This window comes from Mya arenaria, chromosome 12, assembly GCF_026914265.1.
Source record: "Mya arenaria isolate MELC-2E11 chromosome 12, ASM2691426v1".
NCBI classification, from domain to species: domain Eukaryota; kingdom Metazoa; phylum Mollusca; class Bivalvia; order Myida; family Myidae; genus Mya; species Mya arenaria.
Window position 1 is genome coordinate 55,156,546 of NC_069133.1, and position 13,949 is coordinate 55,170,494.

The 13,949-nt window shown below is 34.5% G+C and overlaps 1 protein-coding gene across 1 annotated transcript in view; it reads right to left on the bottom strand.

Annotated features, from left to right (window-relative positions):
- The window catches only part of LOC128211396 (exportin-7-like), a 30,756-nt gene extending 27,785 nt beyond the window's left edge, over positions 1-2,971 (bottom strand). Inside the window, exons 1-2 of the mRNA XM_052916136.1 lie at positions 2,923-2,971; positions 710-856 (exon numbers count right to left, since the gene is read on the bottom strand). Coding sequence (XP_052772096.1) covers positions 710-856; positions 2,923-2,937 — 162 coding nt within the window. The 5' untranslated portion in view covers positions 2,938-2,971. The remainder of the gene's footprint in view (positions 1-709; positions 857-2,922) is intronic.
- Positions 2,972-13,949: the final 10,978 nt, after the last annotated feature.

Sequence of the window (13,949 nt, forward strand, 5' to 3'; positions counted from 1 at the left end):
AAATAATACTGTTTGCATTTAACTTTGCATTTCAAGGTTTTAAAACGTTGAATAATTGCAGCTTTTGCTCTGCCAAAAAAACACCAAGTGAATTTTGAATCTAGTGCAACATGGTCAGTCAATAAACATATCAAAGCAACTACTACTGTCAGGGATTTGGCAAAGTTTTGAACATATCATAAAGATAACATTACCCCACAAAGTATCCACACATAAGGTTTGCATTTGTTTCAATTAAATTGGCCAATTATATTGAAGCTTTAAATAACACTCGCAAGAACTGCTTACAAACTCTTTAAAGAATTAAAAGACTGTCCGAACAGTCTTTAAAGCTAGTACAAATTGATTTTCTCTTCAATTCAAAATGATATACCCGGAAGGAACAAATGATTTGTTTCACTTATTCACAAGGTAATGCTAAGTTCATTTGCAAACAGTATTATCAATGTCAATAATACATGAATCATTTTCAAAGATAACAATTATTTTCAATGTACAATTATGATTTGCTGAACCATTAATCAAGAAATACATATTTTTTTAATTAAATAGCTATTAGTTATTGTTGCTGGTTTTAATATAATTTATTATCATGCATCTTTATACATTGTACAATAGTGTTGTTTTCAAAAGATTCTTTTACAATTTTGTTTTCAAAATTGTTCTTTCAAAAACTAATAAACAATTTAAAACAAGAAACAAAACTCACATTTCCACGCTCAAGAAGGAGCTGACATTTGTTGAGGCAGTCTGGAGTGTTGGCAAAGGCAACCAGGGCTTTCTCAGCATCTGACCGGAGACTTGTGTCTGCTGTCTCATACAGCTGCTTACACAGATTTTCAAGCTGAAGCAACTCCTGAGGTACAAGGTAGAACAACAGAATATTAATTATTTCATAGGTCTATAGAGAATGATGTGCACTAGTTTTCTGAACAAGTCCTAGGTCAAAGGATTTCTGAAAAATACGTACATAAAGTGAAAGTAAGTTATATTGTAATTCCTGTACTCAATCAAGCTTGTAATTTGGATTATTTTCTAGCATAAAAAGCTACTAGTTTTTCAGAGTTCCTGCTGACAATTGTCTTTGGTTCCAATTGCTTCAAATCATATATGTGATAACTTTTCAATTCTGCAAAATCAATTTTCATTTTCCATAGGATTGACTTCTTAAATTACATTAGCGACACTGATTTGCCAAAACAAAGTATAAGCTGATGGCCATAGATGATAATGTTTGGTAAAAGTAATTGTCTTTAACAATTCCGTTGCTCTTTCTTTAAAAAACAACAACAGAAATTACACATCTTATAAGAGTTATTGTACTAAGTATGTGTGTGTGTAATAACTGGCTTTCAAGTAAGGCCCCCCCAAAAATTGGTTTGGTTAGAGTTACATCTTGTTGAAAAACTGGAAGGGTATGTATTGTCATCATTCATTGGTGAATAGTGTGAAAGTCATCTTCTTTTTCTCATACAGCTTTTAAGTTTGTAACCTACGTATTAAACATGCACTAATATAAAAAAAATTAATAAACTATAAAATGGTTGGCATCTACTTCGTAGTAAGGGTCGGGTTACCCGAACCAATATTGTTTTTATCGACTCGAGCTCATTTGGTTAGAGCACCATACTAGTCTTCCAGCTGTCCTGTGTTCAAGCCCTGCACCGGGAGCACTTTTTTCCTTGTTTAACTTAGTGTCAGAAGTAACAGGCAGGATAGTCCAAATAATTGTACGTTGACGGATTTTTTTAGATTTTTGATATGGCAAATCCTTCACGTACAAATTGTTTAGTATCAAAAGTGGGTAGTTGTTCCGATCATGATTCTGGGTTAAAGCATATAGCATCTATAAAATATCATAAAAACAAGAAATATTACCAGATAATGTTATTTTACATAGTTCCGTACACAAAAAAATAAATATCCAACTTATAATTATGAGTTTGACGGATTTTCTTCATTTCATTCTGTCAAAACATAACGATATATACATGAAGGGCACCTGCAAGGCTTCAGGGCACAGTTTTAAATCGCTCGGAACATTTCGGCCATGGCAGAGTTGTTACGATTGTGCAACGATGTCTATCTCGAAGCTTTGTCGGAGGAGGCCGAGTTATTACGATTGTATCAAGTTGTTCCCCTTCACATAATTGTTTTCTGTGTCAGTCAACTTTCGTTTTATTGGAAAGGTAAACAACTTGTTTTAATGCATTAAATGCTTGTTTAGTGCAAAATAACATTTCACTTACATGGTAAAATATGAATATAACTCTTTATGATCAATTTCAACCATAAAATACTTCACTTAAAACAATTTCAATATTTTTAAAACACCCCCGTTTTTTGCACATTCCCGTTTACACGTTAGGGATTGGAAAAATCCTGTATAACATGTCTATTATTTTAGACTACAGGCAGGAGTGTCTGGATCGGCTCAAAAACAAGTTAAAGGGGGAGGAGTGTTCAACGTGGGTAAGAACCAGGTTAAAGTACTGTGCTAGTGTTCTAGCAGTCATGAGTTTAAGGCCCGCGAAGGGCACAATTTTCCTCCCAGCCCAGGTTTACGTTCTCATTTTATTTTTTTTAAGAATTGATTACGGACATTATTCAAATCAGACGTTAAAATGGCAAGTTTTGTTAGCCAGGTCTGTTATTTAAACACATCATGTGTCAGGTGTACGGCTTAACAAAAAGAAATGCTGAACCTTTATTGACTCATTAGATTTGCAACTTCCAAAAAGCAAAACAACAGAATTGGCAAAATATTGGAGCTGAAATGATACCACTTCTTCATGATGTATGAGCCTGGATGTATGTGCATGCACTTTTATCTATACAAAAAATGTGTATCTGGTTTTAAAGATTGTTGTCATTTATGACGGGACATTAAAACATGCATAATTCAGTTCAAAAGGCAATCACCTGTTCCTCCGCCATTTTTGTTTCCCTCACAAATTTTGGATCAACTGCGCATGCGGAAAAAATTTAACCCAAATATGAACTGAAACAAAGGTTACACCAAACTATTTTTTTGTAAGGTTCCCTGGCAGTGCCCTTACGTACCAGTCACACACACGGCGCGGATAGCTTCATCTAGATACAAATAGGAACGTAATATTCTGTATCGATTCGTATCTGAGCCGTACATCAACGTACATGTAGTAATGTATAGTATTCTCACCCAGGTGTCTGACATGCATATATGCTTACTACTATAGGGGCTCAGATTGTAACATTCATGTGCCTCCGGAAATTAGTTTTACCAATTCTCCTTTTAATTATCAAGCTATTATTGACTGGAACAAACTGCCACTCTGTCAAAAAGATCCAGAAACAAACATGCATTTTCGAATGGAGAGAAAGGATACCTCAGACTGTACACGGAAAACAAAGAATGCCCAGATTTCATATTTTATTAGAAAGTATTCACTTGGTTGAACAATTTTCAATCATTGTCCAACGTACTTAAACGTAATTATCCATACTGAAACGTAACTATCCGTAATAATAGGTATTGATCCGTAGTTGAACGTAGTTAGTTACCCGGGGATGCCAGTACTTAAACGTTTTTCACCGTAGACCCGTCCACGCGCTGGGCAAGTTGCTAGCCGCAGTTTTACGTAGTTCAGAATAGTACGCCGTCCAATTACGTACTTATCCACGTCCTGTATTTTTTATGTTTCCCGTTTCTCACCTTTTTTGCCGTACTATAGGACAAGCCGACTTCTCTGTGTCCCCCACGCGGACCAATCCCGCAATGAGGCGTCTGTGTACATGAAATACACTAAACCGTACATCGCAAACAATCAGAATACACTCCAATATATATATATATATTCCTACGCATTTAACCCATTGTATCAATGTTTATTAGGTGATTCTTGTTTCTGACTTCATCGTTTGTTTCCTTGTGATCTTAGACATTTTGATGATCAAGGGTGAGGTGGAGTTGTCACAAACTAGATATCCCCCCACCCCCATTATCACACACACCCTTATATGCAATTGATGAATGTGTTGTTTGTTAGATGTGTGTCTCTCGTTCAGAGTCTATTAGGTTTTAAACTAGGTCTTTGATGCATTTTTACTCCAAAATAACATTTAAAACAATTGCCGTTTTAATATACCAAAAAGGATAAACACACGTGGAAAACAATGATATTTATGAAGGAAATCGAGGTCTATTTAAAAAAAATGAGCAGAAAACACGGTATTTCAACCTTATGAGACCATAGTAGATTGCAGTTAATATTTTAGCATTCACCAATCATTTAATATTTTTGAGTTTTCAGCTATTAAATACACAGTTATAATATTGTTAGTAGTTAACACTTTCCATAAATGCCGCGATTATTTAGTAAGTAGTTGAGGGTGTATCACTCAAAATTTATGTTTGTTTTACATGTGTTTGTATAGATTTTGAATAAGAGTGTCACTTTAAATTCATGTCTTTACTCGGCTTGTCCTTCCAGTTTTCCATGGCAATGCTCAGAATTGTCCAGTCTTAAACCAAGTGGTCGGAAAATGTATCCTTAAAGACTGTTTAAGACAATATGTTTCCATCTTTTCTTTTAATACATACAGCTTCAAGCACTATAAAAAATGTAGTTTATATCAACATATTTGAAATATCACAGTGGGTGTCATGATTTAAAATAGTAATACAAATCACTCTCTTTGATTTGAACACCACCCCTTTCGTTCGTTTGATGAAATACTTCATTGTGGCCATATGTTTCTCGAGCTGGTTCTACATCAACAGTGCTGATGTCTTTATTCGCACTCGCTTCTTTTCGTTCGTGTCCACGCTGTTTACTTCTTATCTTCCTGGAATTTCTGAAAAAATATAGACATCCACTTATGTCCTATACGAAATATGAACTACAAAGCTGATTAATTCCTATATGCCATAAGAAAACAATTTAAAAACGATTTGATTATATATTTTTCTATATTTAAACGCATATAACGACAAATAAGTGGTATTATTTCCATGCGCTGCCTTACAACTTACAATTAAACAATGCAACAATAAACATATAGGTTACACACCACCATTGTCATTTCCTCTATAATTCAATGTGAAATGATTATTTTTAGACAACATTTAAAGGCATTTCGAGCGAATGCAGACTATGATAAACATATATATTCTTAAAGTACAAGCTTTAAATAACCTTTTAAGCCAATAAAGAAGGGGGGTCAAGTTATTCCTAAGATAAATCTCTCCACTTGAAAAATAAACTCTAAAAATTGCACAGTCCGCCATGACAGTTCTTTCAAAATGACCTTTCAACTATAGGGCAGCAGTTTATGCTTTAATCTCAATTCTAAATGATAAATCAATTAATAATATATACTCAAGGTATAAAAGTTTCAGGAATAATGATATTTTTGATTTACAGTGTATTGAGCATGTGAAAACATGTCTACCAGTCATAAAAAACATTATTTTTTTATTGAGAATTTTCCACACAACGGAAGTACTTATGACGCAATGGTGACGTCATACCTATACGAGAGAAAGTACCTTTTATATTTATTCAGCGTGCACATTGTGATTGCGAGAAACACCACCAACAAGGCAGCGACAGTCAGAGAGCCATAGAACAGCTCTTTGTACAGATTGCCATCACCTAGGGCGACATGAAAGGGTAACGGGGGCAATGAAATGACTTATTTTCATGGACATTTTTTAACAAAGACCGTTTTCACATTTAATTAAATAAATATATGAAAATGAAAAGCGCTTGATACTGTTATTTCTTTTTTTTCTGTATTCAAAGCGATAACATACGTACTTGCATTGTATGAATAATTCGGTTGTGTTTCAGGATGGTTAATAGAGTGTGTAAATGAGTCTGTAAGTGCTGTCGTTACTGTAATTGGAGAGTGAGTCGACGTTGATGAAAGCATCTTAATTGAGCAGACAAACCCGGTCCATGGTGTGGTACACATGCATCCATGTTGCGTACATGTGCCGCCATTTTCACAATTGCTTAAGGAACAGTTGAATTCTGAACAAAGTTTGCCCATCCATGGGTAAGCGCAGGTACACAAATAGCTCCCTGAAAACAAACCATGTTATGCTTTACAACCCAGTCCAAAAATAATTTCCTGACAAAGTACCGTCTTATGCTTAACTACCATTTCCAAAAATAGTTCCCTGAAAAGGTATCAAATTATGCTTTACCGCCAATTCCAATACTATATCTCCCTGAAAATGTATCAAGTTATGTTATACCGCCAATTCCAAATCAATGAGTCAACACAACAGAAAGTGAAACATGTTTTGAACATTTCCACCAACATAAATAAAGTATACCCATGTCTAAGCCACCAAAGTGCCACACTCAGGGGCGATTCGAGGATTTGACTTTAGAGGGGGCGTAACTTAGGGGCATTTTGGGCGTATTTTAAAAAATCCTATAGTGAAATAAAAAAAAGTAATCTTTGTCCTTTGTATGGGGCGATATTATCAGAGCAGCGTATTTTCTAAATAACAATTCTAATATGCTATACCAATAGTATTTGTGCAGATTGCTCCATGGTGACAAAGATCTGGTTTGAGGCATTCGTTCACATCAGCGTCACACTTTCCCTTCGGATCGCTGGGATTTGTTTTAGTCCAGCCTTCGTCGCACTCACAACTGTGAACGCACAGACAGAGTATGACAGAAACAACATTTATTAATTGTATACACGCATTCACTTGTTCTTGTTTTTATATACTCAAGTACCACACACATACAGGACGTGTCCATTATGTATTTAACTCGTGGCATTCTAAGATGAATCCTTTAATATAATATTATGATTACTCTTACCCTGAACTACAGACGTAAAATCTTCCTTCATGTATTAGAAAAAGTTATGCATTTCTGAAACGCTTACTTGAATTCATCTGTGTTGTCAACACCTACGGCATAACCATGTGCTCCACACTCACTTTCCTGGCAATGATCCCCCGTGTAACCCGGCATGCATTTCGCGTCTTGCGATGTTTTCTTTTTGCAGTGTTCATGTTCCAAGTCCCAGCCATGCAAGCATTCGCACCTGGATTGGTAATGCAGGAAAGGGTGATCATGTCATCATATTCATGAACAAGAAAACCCTCTTAAAATAAATTAAGAAGAGCAAGTTTAAAATTTACATTAACTATGTATACATACAAAAAAATCGCAAAGTTTAACGAAAGACATTCAAAGCTCCGTTTATCTCCAACACAGCAACATACTGAAATTACTTTACATTATGACTCATAGACCGTTGGTTGATAATTATCCAATGATTCCTACGCGTTAATAATGCAAGGAATGGAGTAATTTCTATTCCATGACTTTACACTTTCAAGTGGAAGGAGAGTTACATTAATTCTAACAATATGATGGAATCTACAGGGACAAGCCCACAAGTCATAAAACAAACAAAACAAACGGATACCCTGTTTAATGACAGGAGGCTACTCCTTTATGAGAGACCACAACGTACAAAACAACACATAAAAACCACCCATGCATATAAATATAAATTTCTTTCGCATATAATTTATTATTTCATTACACGTCCAAAGGCTGCAACCACAATTTGTATACATATGATTTCCTTTCCATTGATGTAGATTGTATTTTGATTTGTTGTAATTAATCAATGTGCTATAAGACAATCTCATGGTAGATTTTCGGCTATCAGTATTGTCCTTATAAGTTCTATGACTTTCTGGTCCCCTCCTTCAGCCACATCCAATCACAAACCAAATATAAATGTAACTGCAATGATTATACACGTGACACGCGCATTGCAGCTTTTAGTCCTTGTCCATGTAGATCTTTGCTAGGTAGTTTCTTCCGCATTATTAACAAGGAACAACCTGTAGCCCCCGCACGCGTAGACACAATCCTTTGTGGCATGCACGTATGATCCGCAATTGTTTGCCATTAGGGTACTAGTCCTGGCGCCACTAAGCTTTATCTAACTATAAATTTGGCTTGCATTTCTTTATTCAATTATTAATAAAGAAACAACCTGTAGCCACCGACAGTGTTGACACATCTTCCTCTATGGCTGCAAGGGTCATGCATGTGGCGCGCGCATTCGTCCATGTCTACGCAAACATCCTCCGTCTCGTCCAGAAACACATAACCCTGGCAACCGGAGAACAATAAAAACAGAACATGAAAGCAATGGCAATAAAAAGAGAAATTAGTTCTTAAATAGATCCACAATTTAATTTTGAATTAAAGGAGAAAATATGGCGACATAATTTCAGTCAACAAATCTGCTATCAAACTCCACTTTCAGGTGAATAGTTATTCCAAAAATCTTAGGACAAAGATGATCAACGATATGTAGTCAGATTAGGTTTGACAGGCGTTAGCCAAACTTATAAATTTGAATATCATTTGTATTAAAATAATGACACATTCCTTTAAAAATTGTGGATATATTTTTCGTAAATGCATTAATTGTACAACGGAATATACAGGTACACGACCAGTAGCCAACATATTTCCAACAACCGTGTTTAAAGGCACAGAGCTAAGGCCTTGCATACACTGGACGAGAGACACACAACTGAAAACAACACAGACGGACAACACATGCAACAAAATCACAACAGGTCACGTGACATACCTGTTTGCATGAACACATGAGACCCTGTGACGGTACTGCACAAAGAGCGTCAGTTTCACACGTTCTATCATGACATTGATGATGCAAAGCTACCTGCAATGCGTAAAACAGAATAGGCTTAATTAAGTTTTAATTCACTGAAGCTGTATTGTCGTGATGATTGTGCGCGGTCTTTCGTCTGCAACAATTGCATTATTAAACGACTTCTCCCCCTATTCTATTTGTTCAATGTCATCAAAATTCCTTAAAATATTTCCAAAAATGATTGCAATTTGGACATCTCAGTACAACAGTAAAGGAAATGAACAGATTGTCCCATTAGCACGATCGTCAAATATATTTACAGGAGTGTTGTGATGTATAAAATACAGGGGCGGGCCTTCTAAAAATGTATGTTTGCACGAAAAATGCTTCAAAAGCAGATGGGAAAATTGTGAAACTATTTTTGTTGTTATGATAACAGTATTCAAGATTTTTTTAAGCGCATGCAGATGTCCAAAAACACAGCTGCACCCAAAAAATGTCTTTCTGCAGAAGAGGTATATTTGTTACGTGTACGACTTTATGCAATTGCTTTATTTAGCCATATATTGTTTGCCTGGATCCGAGATAACTTACAGGAATATTTCGGGAGAGACCCAGTCACAAACATAGCCGACTTACAGAACAACTTTTTTAAAATAGGTTGCTTAAATAACACGACAATGGGATGTTAATTGGAAGAATCGTGTTCAAATAATATCAGGATCATTCTCACGCTATATGAAGGCGTAAAAAAATTCTTCGCTCCGCTGACCCAACCGATTCATTTTTTGCCTCCCGACCCTTCCCTTTTTTGGCGGAAGTGTTAATATTGTTTTCCCGTAATTTCCTAAAAATGTGCCTTTTGTGAGTGAGCATGTTATGATTTGACCATTTTTTTATTTATTTTTTAAATAGTGATATACCCTGGTAAAGGTCGGTTTGGTACAGAATCCCGATTCGCAATAAAAAAAATCATAATAGAAAAAAATAATGCCTACCTACCCTAAAAAATTGAGATGTTTTTGGAAAGAAAGAACTTTTTTGTTTTTAGATATTATATTGATGATATCCGGCCAGCAAATAAGGGAATTTATGGATACCTGTCGACCCCGTATTTTTTTGGTATCACTACCCCAGTGAATAAAAAGAAAAATATATTTTTTTCAGAAAATGATAAACCAAACAAGTTTTTTTGGGGCCTTGAAAATTGCTATATAGATCACTTCACCTCAAAATTCTAACAATAATACAAACATCAATACTTTCATGTATAATGTAGTTTTGGTAATTTAATTAATATACTGGTAATAAGCAATATCAAAACTGCATGGGGACACCAGGTATAAAAACAAAGCATTATAATATATGCATCATGTTTGACCCGACCGTTTGGTCATCTGTGTCCACTTTCTCGAAATAGTTTAAATGTAACGAGCGTAAATCTCTTATTTCATTCAGGTGAAATACTTTTTGAAGTTTATTTTACAAAATAAAAAAATAGTTTATCATGAAAATCAAAACAATTTTCTCTAAAAGTCTTAGAACTCTTTAATATAAGAATTTACACAAATTATACCAAATTAAATAGTGATATTTGATTTATCCTATTATAAGGGACTTACAACTTGTTCGAGAAAGTGGGCCCTGTTTCCGTCTGCACATATTTTGAAATTTATATTACAGGACACCATTAATGTTTCCCCGTTTAAATATATGTTTTTACATTATTTTATTTAATCCACGTAAAATCGGATAAAAAAACGAACACAAACGGATGATACTGTTATCGATTCACTAATAGTTTTTTGTTTGTTTAAGTTTTAAGACAAGAAGTAATTTTCTAAATTATTCAATCTTCTATTGCTACAAACCTTAAAAGACAAAAAAAAACGTTACCATAGTTACACTAGCAGCGTTCAATAATATTGCAAAAATACAATGAGCAAAATTCATCGTTGCTTTGAATAGTCCGTGCCTTTACAGAATTTCAGAATAACAGTCTACAAACTATGAAAACACTTTGTTTCTACCTAGCGATACCAGTAAATGCCATTCAGTTAAGAAGTAATTTTCTAAATTATTCAATCTTCTATTGCTACAAACCTCAAAAGACAAAAAGAACGTTACCATAGTTACACTAGCAGCGTTCAATAATATTGCAAAAATACAATGAGCAAAATTCATCGTTGCTTTGAATAGTCCGTGCCTTTTCAGAATTTCAGAATAACAGTCTACAAACTATGAAAACACTTTGTTTCTACCTAGCGATACCAGTAAATGCCATTCAGTTAAGAAGACGATCTGAAGGTTCCACCAATATTGTCAATCGAGCTCAAAGTCCATGGCGTCAAAGTGTCTACGGACTTTGGTCATATTGATGATCTGTCGTTGTCGTTTCCTAACCTTCAGTGGGCATTTTGAAGAATGAAAGCGAGAATGTCGTAAGTGAAATTAAATAATGTAGCACTTGGGATAGTTTCTTTTTAAAGATTAACTCATTAAGTATAAGGACAGACGTTCAAAACTCGGAATTCAAAAGTATCAAAAATCATGCCAAATGCATGTTATCACTTAATGTCAACATGATAGAAATTGCATGCCATTTAAGAGACTGTTTCACACAGAACAAGACATCAAACATTCATTTGCTCGTGTGGACAGGTAATGTAACGATGGAAAATTTAAAAATATGAACGGCACACGGCGAAACATGTTTTGTTGAAGAACCGCGCCAGTAAGGCGCGCGTGCGTGTGTGCGTGCATGTTTGTTTGTTTTTAAATAATTTATTAAAATCATTTCTTCAACACATATGAAAACGAAAATCGCCCAAGAAAAATATGTGAGCGAGTCCCTTTAAGAGCACTCAATTGATTGATGGTTGACGGTACATTTCTAGTCTTCATGATCAACCCATGTTTCAGACATTTCAAAGGGATGATGCCTCTCATCGCTTTAAAAGTTAAATATGATAAGGGATTAGAGGGATTTCAGAAGTCAGCTCAAAGACAACAGTAATCTCTTCTTTAAAAGTGAGTAAATCTGTGGATACTGGTATTAACTATACCTCACTGTGTCAATAACTATAAAGATAACCAAAAAATAAGGGTGCTCTGCTACGACAAACATCTCTTGATTCAAAAAGGCTAATTTTTTCTGTCTATATTTAATATGAACCGGATTGAACTGAGTGTGAACAGACAGTGAATACATGATGTTCGATGCATGTCAAATGACAGTATCGTGTGTCATGTACGTGGTCGTGACATAGTGGATTGAATTTCGAGGGGTGAAAGCGGAATGGTTTTATTTTCTTTGTTTAATGTCACTTAGAACTTTTTCGCATTCACCCCTAGAGTTGCAGTTCCACTCAGTAGCTCCATTTGCAGCCTTTCGACACAGATCTTACGGAATCAGAGTCCATTGTCAGGTTGTTTATTTTGTCCCTTATAAACGCAAGAACTAATTTGTTTTTTGCTGATATTTTGTATATATATGTATGATTTTTGAAGTTACCAATAATGACGGAAGGTATTTGAATCAAATAAGGTTTTATCAGTTGGATTGTTTTGTCCAACTGGTTTTGAAATATTTAAAAAAAATCAACGTGGGGTCTTAATAAAATAGTTTTGCCTTTGTTGCATTCAGTTAGGATTTAACATAAATAGTGTATGGTTTATATACTGGAAAATGTAGGTTTTTTGGCGATAAAAATTGAGTATCCTTCAAATATTATCTAAAGTGGCTGGAATCATGGTATTAAGTCAGATTTATTGCGAAGGGTTTAAAAATGATTTATTTTCTCTCAGGATCCCTTAGACTTAGATAGAACATAGTAAGCGCATTGATAATGATTCATGGCATTTTATTATTAAACTTTGCATGGAAAAAAACCAATAAAAATCTGAACTTATTCAAAAACTCTTATAAATAATTATGTTTCCTTGAAATTTTATTGGAAAAGAAATAATATATTCGAGAAGAAATTTAGAAAAAAACAAAAACGTCTTCATAGTAAAAGTGAGAAAGACGAAATATTTGCTTCCGTGCAGAGAGATGTTTAACAACATATGAGGTGGGTCAGGGAGTTACTTGGCGAGGAACTATTTTGTTAGATCATAACATTGCGTTTTATGCCATATAGTTTTGGTATAAATAACATGGATCAGAACAGAACAGACGTTTATTTTTTATAAAACACATGGCATAAACTGAATGAATTAGGTAAAAATGGCCCATCATTGCGGTTCATAAAATGCATAGTGATTGAAATATCAGTAATTAACAAATGAAAATATATAAATATATTATTAAGGTTATAATAAAAACACGTAACATACAATAAAAAGAAACGACTTTGATATAATGATTAAACAATGTTGCACCTTCCCAAAACAAGACTAAAAATTCGAGTGGTTTATCTCCCATACTTGCACGCCATTTACTTCTCAGGAAAGCATTTGATTTAGTGGATCACAAAATCCGTTTGCACAATTTGAAACTGTGCATTTGTCTTTTGTCATACTGAACTTTCAGAAAACAGATAGTTAAAGTCGAGAATAAAAAAAAATGAATTACCATCTGTTATTTCTGGTGTACCTCAAGGTTCCATACTGGGTCCATTATTAATTTATTATTAATAATCTATATCAATGACATTTCTTTATGCAATGATAAAATGAATATAATTCTGTTTGCAGATTATTCGACTTTGCATGAGGCGGACAAGTGTTTGTTATAAATAAATCTAAACTGCATAGAACAATGGTGCAACGAAAATAGTATGTCATTAGATCCAGTTAAATCAAAATGCATTTTTATTAGAACAGTCTTTAAACAGTTGAAACTTTATTAGAATTTGTAAATGCTAACAAGCAACATGGGATTTATATTGATAATACTCTCAAGTAGCATTCCCAAATAGACTTTGTCAGTAGGAGGGTAAACACTAGTTAGTTTCACTATTATCGAAAGTGATTTATTATTCTACCAAGACACGCCTGCGAAACAGTGGCTCCAGCTCTTTTAGGTGCTGTGTATAAAAAATAGCCAATGGCACTTCCGAGCTAGAGCAAACGAAAGGATAACATCATAAAACGTTAGTATGACTCGTTATTTTATCTAATATCATAACTATGAGGGCCTATTTGTGAAATCGGGGAATGCAGTGCCATATAAATATGTTTAATTTTCACACGTATTTCGTTTATTTTGTAAACATATTGTTTATGGAGTTATAAAACCGATTCTCCCATCAAACAAATGCATGTTTACAAACGAAAGTAGAACACTT